At 46.2% G+C, this 22284-nt stretch overlaps 2 protein-coding genes across 3 annotated transcripts in view; both read right to left on the reverse strand.

Moving 5' to 3' along the window:
- Positions 1-58: 58 nt before the first annotated feature.
- On the reverse strand, positions 59-9055 carry AP5Z1 (adaptor related protein complex 5 subunit zeta 1). Of its 2 annotated transcripts, none has more exons than XM_084536269.1 (17): positions 9000-9055; positions 8742-8879; positions 8190-8376; positions 6857-6998; positions 5972-6084; positions 5631-5799; positions 5168-5308; positions 4766-4803; positions 4517-4679; positions 4027-4205; positions 3406-3548; positions 2443-2586; positions 2178-2289; positions 1696-1793; positions 1373-1505; positions 979-1193; positions 59-701 (listed from the first exon to the last, which is right to left on the reverse strand). In XM_084536269.1, exons 1-17 carry the CDS (start codon positions 9038-9040, stop codon positions 431-433), a joined length of 2427 nt encoding a protein of 808 aa, XP_084392395.1. In that variant the 5' UTR covers positions 9041-9055; the 3' UTR covers positions 59-430. The 2 variants fall into 2 exon arrangements, with proteins under 2 accessions (XP_084392395.1, XP_084392396.1); XM_084536270.1 differs by having other exon boundaries at positions 8742-8869; positions 9000-9031.
- Positions 9056-10864: 1809 nt separating this feature from the next.
- The window catches only part of FOXK1 (forkhead box K1), a 55550-nt gene continuing 44130 nt past the window's right edge, over positions 10865-22284 (reverse strand). Inside the window, exon 9 of the mRNA XM_084536271.1 lies at positions 10865-20473. Coding sequence (XP_084392397.1) covers positions 20241-20473 — 233 coding nt within the window. The 3' untranslated portion in view covers positions 10865-20240. The remainder of the gene's footprint in view (positions 20474-22284) is intronic.

Raw genomic sequence — 22284 nt, forward strand, 5'->3', positions numbered from 1 at the left:
CCTTGTCTGGTCCCTCGGATTTCTACATGTTCACTGTGACAGTAAGACAGAAGACCAGTGAGAGCTCACAACAGATTTAATGAAGTCACTTCTGCTTCCCCCACCTCACACAGGAAATGTGCTAGCAGGGGATTAACGCAGGCACTCACTCACTCACCCCATTCACACAAATCCACTGGTATTTTCAATCCATACTGGCCAAGGAGAGGTAGGACAAATACAGGAGGTAGAAAAACAAGAAGTGCTAGAAGAGAGATGTACAAACAGGCTCAGACCAAAAAAGCGGCCTCAGCTCTACTTATTCCCGGTTTCTGTTTCACTCACAATCATTGTTCCTCATTCCCAGCTCAGAGCAGGGCCTGAGCCTTGAGTGTTGGCTGTGTCAGATCAGTCACAGATGAGGTTGGAGCTTCCCAGCAACCCCAAACCCTCAGCCTGACGCAAAGCCAGGAGCTGGCTCGAGGAGCCGGGTCACTATTCTCAGGGCAGAAGGGAGGGTGTCATTCACCTCCTTCTGAAACCGGCTGCGGGACGCATCCACAGATGGCGTGAAGACGAACTGAGCCACGCTTGGCATTTTCAGCAGGTTCATCAGCTCAGTTGCCCGGGTAAGGATCTCCTCACGGTCCTCCTCACAGTACACAGAGGTGACAGCAGGGCTCTGCAGAAACGTTCTCATCTTGGCCAGGAACAAGGACACTCTGCAGAAGAGAAGGACACGAACTCAGCTGGCAGGATCTTCACACCCTGCGTACCCCAAAAGCTTGTTGAAGGCAAACACCAGAAGCCAACCACCCCTCCTGCTGGTGCACAGAGCGTTAAGTCACCAGAGGAATCCCACTTCCCCAAACTTTGCACTTCCACAACTTTTTTTCTCAGTCCTCTTTTAGTTTCAGGTTCCATCGTACAACACTGGCAAACATCTGTGCTCGGACTCATCAGATCTGTGTGTTTCAGCCCTTTGCCCTCTGTCCTCACCTGGGGATCAAGTCCTGGCTGCGAGCTGCCAGCTTGGTCAAGGCAGTCATAAGGACAGTGATGGCACGGGGAGCATAGCTGGGGATGCTGGCCAGTGGTCGGACCTGGGTGACCTCAAACAGCACGGCCTCAAGAGTCTCAAAGAACCTGTTGATCTGCTCCACAGTGCAGCGCTTGTCGTAGGACACAGACATGTACTCTCCGATAGCCCAGACCTGAAACAAAGGTGAATGTGCTCAGGGAAAAGCACAGGAAATGGGATCTTATCATTTTTAGGGAATGGCAAATCAAAGTATCTAATGCTAGGACAAAGTAGAGGAGGAAAGGGAAGGCAGCCAACAGACTGCACTGCAGCTGGAGCGCCCTGGGGCAGACGCAAGCAGGCTCCACTTACCACGTGGGTGAAGACAGCCTCCTTGTTCTGGATGTTGCTGACAGTCCCCGAGAACTCCAGAAGCTCCTTGGACAGTTCCACAATGAGTGCAGGGTGCAGCTTGCACAGCATCACCAGCTGCGAGCTCAGCACCCTGGGAAGAGAAGAGAAGAGACGGAGAGAGCTCAGACCATGGGATCCAGCAGGGCTGAGGGGGTCCCACTTTGCACCCTCCCCAGATGAGCCTCAGCAGCGACTGAAACAGCTCCTGGGCTGTCCTTGGAACCCAGGCCACAGCCAGAGGGAGGGCTGAGAGCGTGGCCATGCCTCCCTTTTCGTCTCACCTGTGCACGTCATCTTTAAACGCTAGGATGTCGTAGAGCTGGTCGCTCCTCTGCAGCAGCAGCACCACCAGCTGGTTTATCAGCGGACCATCTGCAAACTGAGAACAGCCTGCGCTTCAGCAACACCAGTGACTCCCAGCAGCCGAAAAACAAACTAACCAGCCAGAGAAGACTAAGTTAGCACAGAAATAGCCTGATTTAGCACAAAGGGAGCAGTGCACAAAGGCAGCCAGGCACTCACTTTGCACATGCACCTCCTTTACAGCTGCCTGAGAACAGTTTGAACACTGCACCGTGGAGCTTTTCTGCTTTCTGGATGGAGTGAGCAGCTCAGTGTGGGTCTAGGCTAGAATTAGACCATCCCATCATCCCCTCATACATCTCTCGACGTTGCAGTGTCTTAATGCTTTTGTGTCTGTGACTGTTCTTCATGTAACAAGAAATCCCCACAGCACACCTGGGATTTCCCCAGAAGGGCCTACCTCTGCCACCACACTGAAAAAGAGCTCCAGTAAGACAGGGACGGTATCTGCACACTGCACAACCCTTGGGCTGCTGGCCAGAGATCCCAGCAGCTGCCGAAGTGGAATCAGCCTGTGGGCAACAAAAAAGGCCTGTTCCCAACTATTCTTCAGGTCTCTCTTCCCTACACCCCCATAAAGCCTTTCCCAACAGTCCCAGAGCTGCCTCCTAGACCTGGAAAGCTGACCCAAACCCTCGTGGCAGTCCCCTGCATCAGCCTCCTACCTCTCTGGAGAGTCTTCAGGAGCAGACTCGATGCGGAGGAGGTACTGGAAGGCACTCTTGTAGAGGGGATGGCGAAAGGCCTCCAGGCAGGTGGCTGGCTTCACAGCGGGGTCGCTGGAAGCCCTCTCGGAGGCATAGGTCGACCTAGCAGGAGGGAAACACAGAACGTGATGAATTGTGAGAATGATCCAGGCTGCAGCTGGATCGTAACAGTGGAATAATATCTTTAACACTGAAACAGGGACAGCAGGTTGGTCTAATCCAGGCACCCTGGAAGCCAGAGAACCAGAGTGTCTGAAGTGATGAAAAAAAGTCCCCACACTGACCTCAGAGCCCTGGACTCAGGCAATAGTTCCAGAACTGCTTCTGTATCACTCCTGGGAAACAGGAAAATGACACCCTGCACCCTCAGGCACCAAAGCCCACCAACTCCTTGCTTCTCGGATGACTCCCTTTTCTAAGCACTCCAGAAGGAGCTGCTAATGACAGGAAAGAAAATGAAGAGCAGAGATACAGACTCCTCCACTCCCTAATGACTTCAGAAAGAACTTCTGTCTGCCTCCAGGAGAACAGAGCCACTAAAAAGGGGTAAGGGCAAGGAGGGAAAACTAGCTAGTCCACACCTCTGTGTCAAGGCAGTGGCGCATGCAGACACTCCAAGCAGCACAAGGCAACAGTTTGGAGCTGGATATAGAGAGGGGAATTACAACTCCCTAAGCCTCAGAGGCAGTCCAGTATTAAAGAGTAAGAGCTGGTTAACCTCTCTTCCCATGCACACCACATTACTGGGAAAACTGGGCTGATGCCTGTGCAGCTTTGTGTTAACCTGACTACAATAAATTCGTCTCACTCTCTGACAGCAGCAGCCAGAGGGCAGCTGAGGCTCAGAGAAGAGTGTGGTCAATGTTAAGAGTCTGATTAGCAAGTGGAAGAGAAGAAGAGAGGAAGAGAAGGTAGCGTTACCTCATCTGGACATCCAGAGCTGCTGTCAGACAGGGCAGGTCAAGCAGCAAATGGAAGATCTCAATGGCTGTACCTGCATCCAGCAGAAATGGGAGAAGGTCCACAAATTCAGAGATAAGAGGTGGGCTGTTCCACGCCAGGAACTGCAATAAAAAAAGCAAAAAAGTTCTGTACTGTCCTGTCCCCTGTGCTCCACCATGCAGCCCAGACAATTCTCAAACTGTGATTAAAAGGGATGGGAAAGGGAAAGCCACTTCTGAAGAGCAAAAACAGAGAAAACTAGGGATTCAGTGAAGAGCTGGGGATGTTGCTGGTGGCTCACCACATGAATCTAGCAGCTGATTCAGTGGCTGCCAAGCTGCAACTTTTCGAAGTTTACCAAAAGCAAACTGCTGTGTCCCAACTGTGCTCACTGCTTGTAATACTAAACCAGACTCTCCTCTCCTGGCAGTGCTAATCACAATCAGAACCCTCTTTCCACCTCAGACTCACACTTGCTTCTCACCTCTCACAGAGGCACACAGCAGGCTCTGGGGTGTGCTGAAGGGCAAACAGAAGGTTCTAGAGGCACAGAAGGGAAGTGCAGCAGGCTGTCTCCTGTGCTGTTCCTGCAAACTGTACCTTAAAGAGGTTTGGGAAGCTCTGCCTGAATATGCTGGAGGTCTCAGTGAAGAGCTGGCTGTTTTCTTTGCAGAACAGGACAAATTCAAAGGCCAGGGATGCGTTGTGGAAGAGCTGAGCCGGGATATCAGTGAATAAGTGTTTGTAGATTGCATCCGAGTCCACAGCTGCCATCTCACCTGGGAGGATACAGCACATTCCTGAGCACAGCTCACCCAGCAGCCCTGCCAACAGGGGCTCTAGGGGATATGGAAAAGCTAAGTCTGGAGCATGTTTTTCTTAAAAAGCAACAAAAACAACAAAATAAAGAAAAAGAGCCACACACACACACAGGACAGCCCAGCTCCTGGGTCTCCAGGCATGGGATCACCATCCTACAGTATAGCCAAGGCTCAATTATGACCTCTGGCAGCCAGCAAACTGCCAGGACAAAAGGCTGTGCTGTTAGAATGCTAGATCTTGGAAGAGAGGGGAAGAGCTGATGGCTCACCGTGATTCAGGAAGAACTGGGCAATGGGCAGCAGAGCCCTGGCATAAGTGGCATCGCCGCTGATCCTGCTGTGCAGGACCTTGAGGAAGGCAGCCGCGCGGTACACGTAGGAGGAGTCCTGTTTGCAGATGATGTCCATGATGGTCACCGCCTCAATGAGACACTGCAGGAGAGCAGAGAGCCAGGTCAGAGTGGGGGAAGCCACGGCACAGCTTCCCAGAGTTCCAGCCTCCACCTCTGTGTACTTACAGCTTTCTGCAGGTCTCCATCAGCTTTCTTCAGGGCCTCTGCCAGAGACAGAAGTCAAAGTTAAACTCTGGGTCCAAGCAGGAATGAGGCTGTCAGTTTGAGCACTAATCCAAATTTCAAGATAGGTGGGAATACGTACTGATCCCAATCCCGGGCTAATAAGAACCAGGCTCTACAGCCCCCCTGCAGATCAAGGGTTGGAAGCAAAACGAGGGCATTGCCTCTAAATCCCTCCCAAAATCCCAGCCCGGGGATGGTCACTGGCTTGCACCAGCAGCTGCAGCCAGTCCCGTGTCTCCAGCCTGCCTGTGGGCTCCAGGGAGTGAGATCCCAGCCCACAGAAGCAGCAAAGCAGAAGCATTTTCAACAACACTACCAAAAAGGCTCCAAGGCAAAACTCACGCCTGTTGCTCTGCTCAATAAGCCGCTGGCAGTACTCGAAGGCTTTCTCCCGGAGCCGCTCCTTCGGGGGAAGCAGGTGACTGGATGTGGATGTAGCTGAGACCATGGACATAACAGATTTGTCCATTTCTGTTCTGCCACCTACAGAATAAACAGAATACCACATATCAGGTCCCATCACAGGCACTGTAGCTCACTAGCTGCTGAGCAACAGAGAGGGAGCTGTCTGTCCCCAGGTGCACTGAGAGGTAAAGGAGGCTGGGGTAGAAGGTTTTCTCACAGGAACAATAAGGAGATGTTGTCTTCCACCCCCTGGGCCTTTTTTCTCAGGGACCCATGGCATTTTGCCTCAATCTGGGGAACCCACTGAGTTAGCAACCCCTTACAAAAGGGTCGCTAAGGATCAGTCAGGGGGTTTTGTGATATTCCTTCCCACATTGGTCTGCAGCCCTTCAGCTCGTACCTGAACTGGGTGCGTTCAACCCCTTGCCCCCGTAGCACAGCAGCCACTTCCGCAGCATGGAGAAGGTCTGCATGTTGAGCCACTGGTCCTCCGTGTAGTGCTGAGCCAGCGAGAGCACCGTGAAGAAGTCTGTGGCAATGGCACCATCCACCTCTGTGACAGGGCCAGGCTGGGAGAAAAGGTGCAGCAGGTTAGACCCACGGGGAGAGACCACAGGAGAAGGCAAAGAAACCTCCTCTGAGCCCCTCTTTATCAAAAGAAGTTGATTTGGGGGACTCGTAACAGCAAGCTGCTGACTAGAAAATGCCTGTATGAGGTAACAGCAGCAATTCAACACTGACCTGCCTGGTTCTGGGATTGGAGAAGAAGCCTCCAGAAGGCTGAGCGACTCCTTGCTGAATGCTTGCATACCTCAGCCAGTCGGCCATCTTTTTGCTGACTACATTGGTCTGCTCTGTACGAAGAAAGTCACAAGGTCATTGCTAAGACCCAGCAGAGAAGCAGCCTCTGCAACACCCCCGCCGCTGCCCTTCAATTGCTGTGGTTTTTCTCCAGCTTAGACCTGTCTCTGATCCAGCTGTCAGCAAAGAAATCCACCCCAAGGTGGATGCCCTACCCTCCTCACACCACTTTAGAGTCCTGGTGTCCTCTCCCTGCTAGCCATGTTATTGTTTTGTCTGCTTCCTCAGAGAAAAAGTCAGGGAGAAAGTGCTGGAACCAAGGACTTTTGGTACCAAATCACTCCGGAGATGGTTTTTCCTTTGTCTCCACTCACAGCTGTTATTAGGACAAAGGTGCATAAACACTGTCAGACCCATCCAGACAGCGGCTGGCTTCACCTCTGCAGACAAAGGCAGAAATTCCTCACACAGGACACACCGAAGCTAAGGCAGGTAATCCTGCCTGCTCAGCCAGCTCTTCGGGACAGCTACAGTTTCACACACCTGCGGTATCTGAAAACCTTGCCTAGGGTACAGCTTCATTTGACACAAATCTGCACAGAGCAGAGATTCCGGCCCCTGGAAGGAATCCAAGCAGCTGAAGGCCCACCCCAGTTTTTAAGGGGTGGAATGTACCTCCCCCAAGAAGTTCACTTCCCCTGTGGCAGAGATGTCACTTTTAGCAGCCGTTTCCAAGTCCTGCTCACATCCAAAGCCCTCAGAGACCCTTCTGATCAGTCCACAGATCACTGCCAGACAGCAGTCCCGGGTCTCCTATATATTTACCTTCAGTTAGAGCTTCTGGTGAAAGACTGATGACGTTGGACAAGATGGGAAGAAGGTACCGAGAACTCTGACCCTCAGGCAGCCTTCCTTCAAGGACTTTTACGACACGCTGCCCCACAGCAGCCACTTCAGCCTTGTTTCCCTTCAAAGCAAAGCAGAGGTAAAGGTAGGCAGGTGATCTAACGGTGCTAGAGACCAACACTACATAAAACAAAACTCTTTGATCAAGTACCAATACCGGTGTCAAAGATAAAAAGAACTCACAGGCTATTTTACCACCCATTACAGAGTTCTTCTGCAATGTGAATCCACAGATCACAGGGCGGGAGAGTACTTGGATGGAGCAACATGCCTGTGGACAATCATCACCTCAAGTGGAAATTAAAAACTGCAGTGGATGTCCTCACATTAAACGCTGCTCTGAGCCATCGTTTTGAGAGCAGAAAGCATTAACTACTCCCCAGGTGGTCTGTTTGCTAGCTCAATTGTTAAGTCAGGAATTTATGAACAGAAAATGGACTGCTACAACACATCAGAGGACTCTCTGTTCAGGCTGTATCCTCACAACGAGCAAAATAAAGCTGTTATAGCTGTGGTTCTGAGGTGCCATCAAACCCTTCTGTCCAAGACGACTTTGTTAGCGATGACAGGTGGGCTCAGCCTTCCCAGAGATTTTCTTTCCCTGCAAATGTCATCACACCAACAAAAAGTAAACCTTCTCTGCTGCTCAGGGTCTTGGACAGCTGGTTGCTGCAGGCAGTGAACAAACACCAAACTCTGACACTCCCCATCTAATAGCCAGATCTGTACCTGATCGCTAGAAGCAATTAGGAAATTACAGGCAAGCTTCCAGTGAGAAACTTCATGTCAGAACCTCATCTATGACTGGGGCTACTTTACGTGCTTCTCCAGCAAATAGGTGGGGATAAATTGATGAAAGGAACGTACAGACAAGGAATTTTAAGGTTTGTGGATCTGTGCAGTGAAGGAAAAAGGACGAGACAACCTCTCCCCACCCCACAGATATATTGCTGCTACCTATTGCAAATGACAGCGCTGCTTATTTGTGTTGCTGACACATCTCTTGCCCCTAGAGACTGTGTAATTTTAAGCAGCCTTTGTTATCAAATACTAGGAGGAAAATAAAAGTGCCCTTTTTTTTTCCCTACACAAAGCGGAACAATTAAGTTCCTTAAATGAGCACAGAAATAATTCTGGCTTCTCCTGGGTACGTTCAACTACTTTTCATTCTCCTTGAGCTCAACAAACAAGGAAGAATCAGAAAACAAATCCGTATCGATGAGGGAACACTTCTGGCTTGCATGTCATTTACCTGAGCCAAAAGGACGGAGGACACCAGACTCAGGAGCTTCGGGTCTTGAATGTTTTCACAAGAGAGGCTCAGGTCGTTGCACGGCGACATCTCTCTCAGGATGGCCGCACATAACAACTGAATCTGCTCGGGACACTTGGGGGAGCACAGCACCTTCTGCAGCAGGCCCACAATCTCGCCATCTAGGCTGCAACATCACAGTAACGCATCAATGCAAGGCAACAGATTGATACATTTATTTTGTGAATATTCATGGCCTTGGGATGATCTCCCGTGACTGAAACCCTGGTCAATGTGTTAATTATTATCTTCACTTTGGAATTTTGTCCCTTCACGCTTGAAGGAGCGCAGGGACACAAACGCTCGCTTCACACACTGCAAAAGGTGGTTGCTTTCTAGTTTGTAATGGGAAAAAGCAGCCAAGGAGGCTTTATTTTCACACCAAACCCAGTGTTTTAAAACCAGAGAGCGTGTTTTTTGAAGCACCAGCCCCTTGTTTTGTCCCAAACCATAACGTTTGGCCTCCAGAGAGCCGCTGAGGCCCGCACCGACCTGCGGGGGTACTTGCTGGCGGCGACAACAAGGTGCAGCCTCTGCAGGCAGGCGGCGGCCTCGGGGCCCGGCTCGGGGCCCTGCAGCTGGGCGGCGACGCGGGCGGCGAACCTCTGCAGCTCCTCCGGCTGGGCCTCCCTGCGGGGGGAGAGAGCCGACAGGGGGGGTTAGGGCCGAGCTCTGGCCCTCACAAAGCCTCACAAAGCCCGGGGACCGGCCCGATTCGTGCCCCCCTCCCCCAAACCGTGCCGCCGGTACCGGGCCTGCCTCAGGAAGCTCTCTGCCGCCGCCGAGAACATGGCGGCCGCCCCGGTCCGCGCCCAAAGCGGCCCCCCAGAGGCGGGAGGTCCGCCGCGGATGGCTCCGGGGGGACGCGGTGCTGCTACAAAGGTTCCGCCCCCGAGCGAAGGTTCCGGGGAGGTGGGGGGGGGGGGGGCATTGGGAGAAATAACGCTGAACGACCCCAAAAGGGGTGATGGAAAAACGCACTGTGTAAATTTGTTTGGAGATTATGTTGGTATTACTCCCCAGGTGGGAGAAGGGCAGCTCTGGGTCTTCATGTGGCGAAGAGCACAGCCCTCACTGTGGCCAGGAGCCCTACAGAAGAAGGGCCTTCAGCCAGCACAAACATCAGACACCTCGTTCAGGAGCTCAAAGCAAAGCTTGGCTCCGATGCCATCCTGCACAGCATTAAGGAGAAGAGCTCTCAGGATTCAAACCTACAAGAAAGCATGGCAGAAACATGGCAAAAAGCGTGACAGCAGAAGATGCCATCAGCCTTTTCTGTGACCCGTTCAAAAATGATGCTCTCCAAAAAGGGCAAGAGATGATATAAATAGCTGCTCAGCAGGTGGTCTCCACAGCTTCCAAAAGGTTAAAAGGCATTAACATTTCCCCATTAGACGCGTCTTTCCTCCTGACTGCTAATAAGCCTGAAGCTCTTACTGCAGCGCTCTGCATCAGCCTGTGGGGAGGAGAGGACGCTGCGCCAGGCAGCTTGGCGCGTTGCCCTTTGGTACTTCTCTGCCCTACGGTTCCCCCAGCATAAAAGTTCATTAACAGTGTGCCTTGGCAATTAGCCACCAAAGCATCAGCTCCCATTCGCCCTCAGAAGCAGCAGCAGCAGCATCCATCATCCCAGCTGTTAGCAGTCAAAGCTATTAGAGGCAGCAGGCTGACGCACAGAGGGGAGCAAGCAGAAGATTCAGATTTTCCCAAACGCCTTGTCCTCTGGCTGCATTAGGAAACATGCCTGATGTGCACAGGGAGCCAGAGATGAAAGGACAATTTTAGGATGCCAAAAAAAAAAAAAAAAAAAAAAAAGGCTCTGGGTGAATATCTTTGCTACACAGCAAACATTTCTGTTTTAAGCATTTGGAAATGTTAAGTCATACACAGCTACTTTATGTCAACTGTGGTCTTAAAAAAAATCCTATTCAATGTTGGAACTCAGAATGTGTTTCATTAGTCAAATAAACCAAGAACTTAAATTTTACCTCCTTCACAAAGACAAGGGAGGACAAAGGTAACTATTTAACCTCGGTAGAGTGGGTACAGAAATATTTTGTCTTTATATACATGAACAAAACAATTATAATCAATTCTAGGCAAATATACCAAAGTAGTTTACCTTTCAAAATACCACTATGTTTTGGTTCCTGATGAAATGAAACCTAGAGTTTGAGGAATGGTTTATAATCCCCAAAGGGAGGATTATGTATCTCAAACACTTGTACAGATATCTGTAAACTCTGAAATCCAGCTACTTGTCCAAACACATACTTCCCTCCTACATGATTCAAAGAAGGTAATGGAGGGGAAAACATGCAAGAATACTCTCTCCTAATAAAATCTGCTATAGGAAAAATACCTGCTTGCTCAGAGTGGAATAGTGAGCTGCCAAAATCATTGCCTTCACATTATTACGAAGGTTTGCATCTCATTTGAAGCCAACCACAACTTGTTAAGACAGTGCTGTGTCCAGAAGGATCAACTGCATGAGTTTCATTGTGAGAAGGTGGCAGGCTTGACCACCGACTGCTGCAGGAATCTTACCCCCTTCAGTACTAGACTGGAAGCATGCAAGTCTGTCACTCAAAAGCAGCAAGCTATTTCAGGGTCTCTTCTCTTTCATATATAATTTTATTTCTGGTTATAGAAACAAATGCTAAGAGGAGAAGCAACACTCCCCAACCACATACATCAAAATTAAGGTAACAGAACAGAACAGTTAAAATAAATGAAAAAAAAAAATAGTAGAAATTTAAAACTTTGTTATAGCTTTAAAATATTAACGTTCTTGATACATTAGAAATCACATTCAGATCTCAAATTACTTTAAAAAAAAGTATGGCTCCATATTAAAAAAACAAAAACAAAAACATAACCACTGTATCCCATTTGATGCGAAAATGCAGGTCCTGCTCCTTGGATGCTTGTATTCGCTGTCTCAGCAACACTGGGATGCAGCTGACCCCCTCACATGAGCCAGGGTCTGCCCATGTGGTTCAGCATCTCCCAGGAGCGGTGCTGCAACGTGGCTGGTAAAGACAAACTTCACATCCACTGCCCCAGCTGGAGCTTTCCCCTTTGGGATACGCACCTGCTTTGCAAAAAGCACTGATAATGAAAACAAGTCACAAAAAATACTTTTGATATCGGCTGTAAAAAAAAAACAACTGTTGGAGGTGTCTTGTACAGGCAAAACCATGAACTGAAATGCAAGCATGGCTTTAGCCTGCCCCATCACACGATTCCTTAAATTAAGTGCCAAATCTAGGAGAGGGGGTAAGGTTTGCCTCTCCATCTCCGTAGCAAAACCAGTCAACAAGTCCGTCAAACCACTGAGGTATTCCAGGTCCTTGTCTCACTGCAGCCTTCCCTGGAGGACTCGGTGGGAATGCATTCGCACAGAACAGGTGAAGACTCCAATTCTTGATTGTTTTGCCTTTTTTTTTTTTTCTTCTTTAAAGCAAACATTGCAGAATCTGACCAGGACTTCCAGCTTTACCATCCGTTGCTCGTGTATCTTTTGATTCATCTTAAAACACCTTTTGATAGTCCTTTGGGTAACAGTTCTTTGGATAGCTGCAGACTCTTGAGCACATTTCTCAGCTACGCAGAGGTTGGCAGGCTGGACACAGCCAGCCTCATCGCGGTACAAACAGCACGTCCAGAAACCAAGACAACCTACTGTCTTGTAAGATTTTTGTATTTTAAAACCATTCCATATTAATACATTTGAATACTTTTTTTTTTTTTTAAACTTTTTTTTTTTTTCTCCATTAAAAAGATCTTACAAACAATACTCCAGTTCCCCTCACTTTAAGACCACCAGGGAGGGGAGGAATAAACTGAGTTTAGGCTTACAGCAAGCCATTTGCTACAGAACCAACCTGCCTACTTAGCAGCCTGTCCACATCCGAGGAGCAGCACATAGATCAGCAGAACATTAGGATCTTCTGCACCAGACTTTTAGCAGCAAGGCAGTGAAACAGAAGGAAATGTCACTTTTTCTGCTCCATTTAAATCTCATTTTTCTTTAGCTAACAGACGTTTCTCCTCAACATTGCCCTTAGCTTTAGGGAAGGCTCTCTTTTGGACTGCTTTAAATGAAACCGAGTGGGGTAGAAGTGAGAATAAGGGTCTTGATCTTGGCAAGGGTGCCAAGGTCTGGGGTACTGGGTGCATTCCTTAATCCAGTGGCAGACAAAGAATCCAATACTAGGGGAAATCTGTTTCTTGCAAGGGCGTTTGTTTTTCTGCTGAGGAGGAAAGCTGTTTCCTTTCTATGCCCTTATTCTGGTTACTCTTCCTATCACCTTAATATCCTGTTCTCCCTTAAATATCTCAGCCCAACCACCAGAAAGTAAGGAGAAACGGAGGCAAAGCATTCGCTCAGGTCCTTACAAAGGAACTGCTACTTCTGTAAGAGCCCTAAGGGTTAGGAAACCAAGGATGATCTGTTTTAAGAATAGTTCTCAAAAGGCCGAAGTAGGTCAAAATGCAGGGAGTTAAACCAGGACTGAAATTTGACCGGTAAGGTAAAATTCACTCTCTGTGAATGTGAACATTAGAAAAACCTTACATATTTGCTTTTAAGGGTATACACACACCTCATGCACCACATAAAGAGAGAAAAGTATTGCAAAAGGAGAATAATCTCACCATGGAGGAAAAGAAACTCTTTCTCAGTGCACCAGTGCTAGCTTATCCACCTGACAGACGGACAGACAGGGAGGAATTCCTCAACCTCACAGCATCCCCACGGACCCTCCATCAATTTCCTCTGTTGCAATAAGGTCCCATTACTTACAGAGCAGAATCTGTATAGAGCTCCCTGATACCGCATCTAGAGATAATATGAGACTAGAAAGGCTTCCAGCTTTCATTAGTGCCATTTTGGGGATTTTCTTGCCAGAAAAGCAGCACAGACTGGGGTTGCTGAAAGCATGACAAAGCCAGAAGCAGGGCTCCTGCACGAGGAAGATGCAAGTACCATACCACATCATCTCTTCTGCTCTGTGAGAGGAATGAAAGCAACCGCTGAAGTAAAGCTGCTTCTACAGGCTGCCCACATCTGTTACAAAAATAGGAACATCATTCTTTTAGAATCAGTGTCTGGTGCGGGAATTTACTAACATATTGTATAAAAAGTCTGTGTAAAGTACCATTTAAGAGAAAGAAATAGTCATGGACCATTTATATATCTATATTTACACACTCACACACACACATTAATAAATATAAATTTTATGTTTACACAGATCTAATTTAATATTCTCTGAAAAAAATATTAAAAAGGTTTCTACCTTAGCTGCTACCCATGAATTAATTGCCAATGGTTTTTCTACCTCGAGAGTGAAGGGGTAGATGTGGCACAACAACCCTCTGCAGCTTAAAGTGACAAGTAAGGAGAGGACCAGCCATACGTTCTGAAGGATTTAATTCAGTGTTTGTGAATTTAAAAGGTATCAAAAGGTTAAACATCAAGTTGATTAAAAATTTGGAATCTAACCAATAGTGCTCCAAGAAAACCTAGTATTTTTTCCAAATGTTTTGCTCAGTCCAAAGTGAAATGCTCACTGTTTTATTACTTCCCTATGGAAAACAAGCTAACAGAGAAAGCCCACCATCACAGCTAGCTATTTTCCACCACATCATATTACTATATGTGCATATACCCACGTGTGTGCCCAAACACATGCACTGTCCTGCAAATAACCCACCCGGCAGAGAGAGAGTTTGCTGAGCTAACTAATCACAGCCCAGCAGCTGCTAGGCAGCCGCAGCGAGGGGATGCTCCAGCACAAAGCCACAGCTACATTTTGATCAGGTCCCGACCAAACTGCAAGAAAGCATCACTTCCCAGCCTCATCAGTTCCACAAACCCCAATGACATTGTAGTACGACTGTTTTCCGCAGCACAGCTGGCTCCATGGTAAGCTACGCTTTATGGCAGTAGTGTATGCTACAGTAATAGCAGCTTTGGCATAATTTTTACCCAGAAGGAAACAAGAAGTTACACGACTGAACAATCTGTTGTGTAACTGCAACCCAACACGCAGATTCTCGCCAGATGCAGACCTTCAAGCAATTGCATTAACTTTAAAGGATTCCAGAGTTGATAGAAACAACTACAAGTACAGAGGGAAAACCGGGATAGGGAGCAGAAGCAGGAGCTTGCCCAAGAGAGTGGCTGACAAGGGAAGACGGATCATTTGCTGCAGGATGGCATTTGCAACCTCAAAAGCTCAGTGTGAGGCAAGGACAAAGTCATGAAACCCAGTTGTGTTCCTTTAGAAATTCCTTCTTAATGCCCAAGTACAACTTACTAGCAGCAGGATTAGCAAACCTGTGAAATTGTGCATCAGTGTAGAAGCTCAAGGTAAGATCCACGTTGGAATAGAATTATCTTATTATGAATAGAATTATATTATTATGAACCGACCAGGTTGGTTCAGCCTTTGGAGGAGAAAGCAAGAGAGAAGGGAACCTTACTGATGTCCATTGCCTATTTGGAAGATGCTGAGAAGGCAGAGCCAGACTCTTCTCAGAGGTGTGCAGTGATACAGAGGCAGCGATGCAGGGATGCAACGAGCATCCTTCATACATCACTGCACGAAAGCTCAGGTCAGCCACCCTCACTTGCTTACACACAGTTCCCTAGCCTTCAATGCTTCCAGTTTTATTTTACTGCAGGTATTTCCCTATTAAAAAAAAAAAAAGGAAAAATGTGGAAGTAAACTCTGAATGACAGTTCTAAGTACACAAGACAGATGTCTGAGACATGTGCAAAACCAAGTTTACTCCCCTCAAAAAACCTGGAGCCAGACCATGGCATTGACTGCAGAAACACTGTGAAGGCATCAGGTGTTATTTAACTATTTCTCCTCTCTTACAAAGCTTTAACATAGTTCCAAAAACACTCTCCTGAGCAGTGGAGAGTGCCCAGCACTCCTCTCCTTGGCTGTTTCCAACAGTAACATTTCTAAAATACATTATGAAAATTAAGTTAGGGTGACCTTATTCAGTTCAAGCCCTATGTATCCCCACAGGTATTTTCATCCACAAGTCCTTGGGCAGAATTTAATGCAAGGTGCTGCTCCTGCTAGTGGATAAAAATGACTGTGTATGCTACAGGCGACAGCATTAATTGTAAGGGGGAAGGAGGGATATGGGAAGAAGGAGGAGTAGAAAAGAATATATGAGCTAATCAAGAACTTAATTTCTGTGTTCAGCACTGTGCTGTGTTATCACTATAAAAACTCATTTCTGGGTCCAGCACTGTATTATCACTGTAGAAAACTTCCTGTATCACAAGAGACAAAGGCAAGACAAAACAATGACTAAGGAATTCAGTCGAATAAAACCAAGAATAACTGCATTCAGCCTCTGCTAACTGAGGCAACAAAACTTGCTATAAACTGATCACAATCGAAGTAAAACTCTCTGTCATTGCCTTGGAAAAAAAAAAAAAAAGGCACGGTGAACAGAGAATTCACATTTTGTGAACCCAATTTTAAGGTCTTCCCATGTCCAAGTTATGGCAGGTTAAATATTCCACATGCCTTGACCTTTGTTATACAGATAGCAGAAGATGCACTGAAACCTCCTACTCCCCTCCCCATCAAACCTCCCTCAGTCAATTAATTGAGGACACGAGATGCAACTCCTTAGACAAAAAAGTTAGAGAATTGATTTAATATGACCCCACTACTGCATATAACCATTAAGGCAGCATTTTCTCTGTAGCTGAAAGCCGAACTCTACCATCACATTAATTTTCATTCCTCTGCAGTGCTCAGAGTTGAAAGCCTGGGGAATCAGGATATATGAGGAAGAGCAGTGCCATTAAAAAGAAGCAAAATGGAAACAGAAATTTCAAACCAGAGACTCTGTTTAGGATTTTCACCTCAGCACAGCATTTGATGGTACCAATAATCAATTAGAAACAGAAGATGAAAATTTTTCAATTCAACTTTTCTTAAGAAGATTCTAATGGTTTCCCTGGGGAGACAACACCGTCTTTCTTGCAAGGAAAACCCATCCCCACAGCATCACAGTTCTGTGAACTGAGCGCTGATGAGGAGGGAAATCAGGCGACAGCACACTGGGATGGAGCTGCATGCAAACACAGTAGCGCAGAAAAAGTCACTTGTTTTTCAAGATAACCTTCAAATTGTGCTGGATTTAATCAGAGAAGAACCAAGTCAAGTAAAAGTGAAGCAGGAATGACAGCCAGCTGAAGAGAGATGGCTTAGAGAAGTGAGGGGAGTAGCCCAAAACCTCCTGCTTGAATCCCAGACACTGAGAGCAATTCCACCCCCATGCCCCCACCCCATTAAGTAGGGCTTATCTAGTCTTTTGGTCATGATACCGAATGCAATCCTCAGGGCGAGGGAGGATTATTTAAATGACAGCTGCTCCTGGAACGGCAACAAACTTCTGGGAACTTCTGTCACCTCATACTTCCATCCACAAACTGCTAAGATTTGCTGATACAGTGCATTTCGATGTCCGCCTGTTCCAGCTAACATTTTTATTTTCAACTATGAGCTCAAAAATGTTTTTAAAAATATCAGCAAATGTGTAATTGGTGTATACATATGTTACCCTGTATTTTAAAGGACTGCAAAGGCATTTTAAAAGAGGCCAAAAAGTTATCTACTCAAAATGATCTCCAGAGATCCTAAACTATTCTGTGATTCAAGAACAAGCCCAAAGATTCAAACTCATTTTTATGATTTGACACATTCTGAGGCTCTTCTTGTCTGGTCTGTTTTTCTAAGCACGCTGCTATCCAGACTGAGCAGTGTGTTGAAACAATTCATCTGCAAGCCTGAAATACGATGTGCCATCCCTCCTGTGCTGCAGATGAGAACAAACATTTTTCCCACAGCTCTCAGCAGGATTTTTGTAAGAACTGATATTTTATCTAGTATCAGGCAGTGATATAAGACAACGTATAGGCAAGCCTACAAAAAAAAAAAAAAAAAAAAAAAGAAAAAATAATCAAGTGGCATGACTGCTTTCTACAGTAGCAGTGGAATGCACCAGACTGATAAAGAGAAAAATCCCGATAGGATGAACTGATGGGTTCCAGGCACCTCAAGAAGAATGGGCGAGCAGATCAGAGCTATTTGCTTATCACAAACCTGCATTTTAGCCACCAGGCACTAAGCCACAGAAGGAAGACTGAGGAAGCATTATTCCGTTCTGAAATACTGAGGAGGCAAATCTATACAGTCAACCTGAGGATGGACTTGAGAGGTATCTATAAAGCAGCAGCTGGTTTATGGAAACACCATGGTTCAGCTGATGTATTCCTCTGGTGCTAGACTAGTTTAGGTCCTAATTACTTACACTTTCCAAAAGAAGAGAAGCAGTAAAGATATCCCCCCAAACTTTGGCAGCTTCACACCCTGAACAGCATTCTGCTGGTTGCTCATCCTGTGCTGACTCACCTAACGTCCTGGAAAACCAAAGACTGCTGCAGGAAAGCTCCCTCGCCTCGGGGCGGTTTCAGAGGCGTGCCTGGATCTAAAACAGCATTCATCCAAAAGTAACGATTAATCACAGATAAGCTATGCTGCACTCTCACTTGTTTGTTCTTCCTTGAAGTCTGTTTTATTGAATTCTGGCTTTGAGAAAGCTTCAGAAAGCACAGGACACATCCATGTGCTTTTTCCACTGTGCTGCACCTCGCTTTCCTAGCGGGAAATGTGACAGCTGGAAACCTGCCTGCTTCAATTACTTTGTGGTCTGTAACAATCCTCCTTCACAGAAATGATTTCAAGGTACTAAAATCCAATCTAATAACGTGTCACTAAAGGCACACTCCTAAATTATGAAGGCCTAGCTGTAGATGAATGAACTGTCCTGAATGCTTTGTGTGCCTGTAACCATAGACTGTAACCGCGAATCACAAGACCAAGAAATTCTTTCCTTCTTTTGGAAATATTTCTCACAAAACAATTGGCTTGAGAATAAAACACACTTGGGTTTTATTCCAGTGCTAGGACTTAACTATTGAGTAGGATTTGGCAAACAGAAAGGAAACCCTGAAGTGATGCCAGCTGTTACCTTGTGGACTTTCTCCCCCTCCCCAAATTTTAGAAGACATTAACGTGTTGTGCTTTACCCCTTAATCCCTAAGGACAAACTGGAAGTATAATTTACTGCATATTGGGGAAATCTTGCCAAATGTTTATGCAGTCTCTCTGCTCTGTGACAGCATTGTCCGATTCTACAAGACAGTAACCCGACCACGTATCAGCACAGGTAGAGGGATAACCTACTGAAGACACATCCCAGCCCTGTTGTCACTTTTGCCATTAACAAAGCTGGAACATTTTCTAAGATCTCTGCTGTGTTGCCAAAGACAAGCCAGCCAAAGGAATCACACGCGGGTGTAAACCCACAGAGGTTAGCTGCAGCTATGCAGAAGTTGATTTATTTGCCAGTTCCGAAGTATTACACGCACTCAACTCCTCCCTGCGGTGAAAGTGACCCGAGTCTGCTTTACCCATGAGATGTACTTGTACGACATGAAGAGCCTGGAACACACTTTAAGTAAAAGCCTCCCTCCACTGGCCAACCCAAACAGTCCTCAGGGTAGGAGAGACAGGAGAGGGAGCTGAGGAATGAAAGGAAACCTCTGAATTCCTTTTGGAAAACCTGTTTAAGACCTCCAATGACTTTTGCCACATGGAAAATAAAAGGTCTTTTTGCCTTGGTCTCCACACACTCACAGAATTGGTATTAAATACCGTATGAACTCTGCTGCCTCTCATGATAGCCCTTAACCTCCCTCTCGGAAGAATAACACAGGAGCCTTGCTGTTAGCCTCTTCCAGCCACGGGAGAGGGGCAGGGACAGATTTCTAACCCACCTCTGGCCTCCTGGACATCATCCATCTCGTTGAGGACCACACTACCAACAGAGGGTGAAAGCAGACCGCGTTAATGCAGTTAACCAACTGACATTTTCTCAGGTTTACTGAGACAGTGGGAATGCCTCTGATCTGCAGTGCTATTTGGAACAAACCCTGCTGCTCCAGCTCAGTATGTGATTACAGAAAAAATAAAAATACACACGCAACCTTTTGGAGACACCCTTCCCCACGCAATCCTCAGACATCGAGATACTTCGGCTGTTGTCCAGAACAAGTGATGAATCATTGTAAGAAATCACTGAAGGTACAAAACCCTTTAATATCTTTACAGGAACCAAATTAACACAGTTCCTCTGTCATCTTATTCTCCCTCAGAGGGAATGGAGAGAAATTGCATCTGGAAATCCAGGTGGTTGAGCCCTTTAACTCTTCCTCCTGAATCCCCACATAAATAAACATTCATTCATACTCAGAATTTTTCTGTTTTAGGAAAAAAAAAAAAAGATCATTTGCCTTTTTCTTTAAGCTTGGTACCATGTTTCTTTAATGCTGTTATTGTGAGATACTGCACCCATCTTTCAGTATTTGATTGCCTTAGCTGGCCTTTTAAAAATGGTCCTATGTTTCAAAGCTCTGAGAAGCGCAGTATTAAGGCATAGAAAATGAGGAGTTTTCTTTCCAGGGAGCAGACTGTATTTGTGTTACATTCCTCTAGATGCTGAACTGCAAATACCATCCCCTTGGAGCCAAAAGGGGAAAAGACAGTTTAAAAAAATCCCAGCAGTCATACAATCAGTTGTCTGTATTTTTTTGAATCTTTAAAAAAAAAAAGAAGAAAAAAGGAAAAGTATCCCATATGTAAAGACAGAACAGAGTTCCAGGTATGGGTTCTTGGGAGGGGTTTTCCATTCTTTTCTTTTTGGCACCTTGTGATTCTAACAACTGTTGGCCTCCCATTTATAAAAATCTGATTTTAAAAAGAGCTCTTTATTTGCTATGTTTAGAGCTGTTACAGTTGTGGTTTGTTTTCTTTGAAAGCTGCTTTAGGGGCTGCTGCCATCCCATGCCCACCCCGCACCACTCCAGCTCCTCCCACCGGTTCTTCATTCACTGGTTGCCTGTCCTTGTGGCACTGTGGATGTGATGACTCCAGTTTGGGCTGGGACTGCTCCACTGGACTCTTCTATCCGGGGTCTTTTGACTTCGGGTTCACTGCTGTCTTGACTTCGGGAAGCTGCTGCTGGTTCTTCGGTCCCTGTCTCACATACCCGGCTGACTACAACAGGAGTGGACGAGCTGGCCTGGGCTGCAAGAAGCTGCAATGGATTTGTAAGAGCTGGCAAGAAGGACAAAAGAAAGAAAAGAGAATTAATGTGACAAGTAACACATGTGTTTGCCGTTCCAGGAAACAAGAAAACACCACAATCAAATGCAACACCTGGGCACGGACTCAACTGTAGTGTCCAAATCCATTTTGTAAAGCCCACAGCAATCTTAGCTCTGTCCAAATTTACCAAACTGGGAAACTGTTCTCTTTCAAAGGAGAACTTCATCCTTTCTATCCACTGTGAAACAAGGCATTGCCAGCTAAGCATTCTTCTCCAGATGAGGAGAACCAACCCTCTGCTAAAACTACAGCACGCCTCTTGGAGAGGTAGCCCTCACACCACCTACAATTAGCTTTTTGCAAGCTGCATCTCTGTGCTGCACCTTTGTTTTAGAGGGCCCTCTTCAGCCCCTCTGAGACTGCCAAAAAAGAAAAACACAACCTGGGGCAAAGCTTGCACAGTAGGAACAGCCAGCCTGTTGGGACACTAGATTACAATGCAAATATTGACTGTATTGACATCTCACTTGTAAAAGGGGCAGAAAGGTTTAACAGCTTACCCCAGACAATCAAATGGGTTTCCATCAGAACTGGAATCCAAATTTAAGAATTTCTGGCTCCCAGTCTTGTATTTTAGTACTGACAAAAATCTCTCACCCTCCCATTAATAGACGTTGTGAGAAAATAAAGAAGGTTTAAGTAGCAACCCTGAGTAAAAATGTCTACAATTCCTTGTTCCAGACAAAGAATGTGCTTACACACTGGCTTTGGCACACACCACCGCTTGAAAAACAAAACACATGCAGTTTTTGGACTCTGCATCAATAGGAGAAGCAGCCAAAGGGGACTCAGGAGACAGTACATCCTCTGCCCTCCAGACTGATTTGCAGAGGATGGAATGACAAAACATTAATGTGTGCTCGCTGCTAACTGCATCAAAAAAGAAGTCCTAAGATAAACAAACAGTGGAAACAGAACAAAGGCCCTCAAAGCCCAGCAACTTCTACCAAGGCATGGGAAGGAGGCTATGCAGTATCAAGGGGATGAAGGAAAGAAACAGAGTAAGGATGAGGGCAGACATCAATTACTATTTAATTACTGATAAAGAACCTAAACCTTGCAGTTGAATAGAAGTTAACTTCATACAGAAGAGTCAAGAGAGTCAGGCTCCATTTTGTCAACTAGAAAATTCACTACTTATCACAAACACAAAAAAAAAAAAAAAAAAAAGAAAAAGAAAGAAAACCACCCATCTTGGATGCACCTGGAATACTTTCAATGTTAAGAGAGAGCTACAAAAATTGGTAAGATCAGAGTATCTTCATGTAAAAAAAAAAAAACAAAAAACATTACATTAGACAAACACTACTGTAGGGTAATAGCAACTGCACCTGTTTGATTTATTAAATATCTTTGATGCATAAAAAAAACTTATCACTGACATTTTTTCATCGCTTCAATAAGATTCTTGCAATTCAAAGTGCAAGCCAGGTGATAATGCAAATACAAATATCAGAAAATTCGGTAGAAAGGCTCCTACTTTGCTTTAAGAATGCCATCAAAACCTCAATGTCCTTCATTTCAAACTCCCTGTAAGCACCAGCCTGGGACAGTAGAGGTACTTAGCATCTCTTGAGGAGGGCAGTAAGAAGCTGGGATATTACCACCCTAAGTCATCATCCTTAACTGCACAAACCTGAGGTGCTGAGCAAGCACAAGAAGAGGCTGCCAAGACATAGCTAGTATGAGATTTTAAAAATCAGGGTTGACAAATGACTACAACACATCCTGTATATAAACAATCCTACATTCATTCACCT

The sequence above is a fragment of the Aythya ferina genome (assembly GCF_964211825.1).
Source record: "Aythya ferina genome assembly, chromosome: 15".
Taxonomy (NCBI): Eukaryota; Metazoa; Chordata; class Aves; order Anseriformes; family Anatidae; genus Aythya; species Aythya ferina.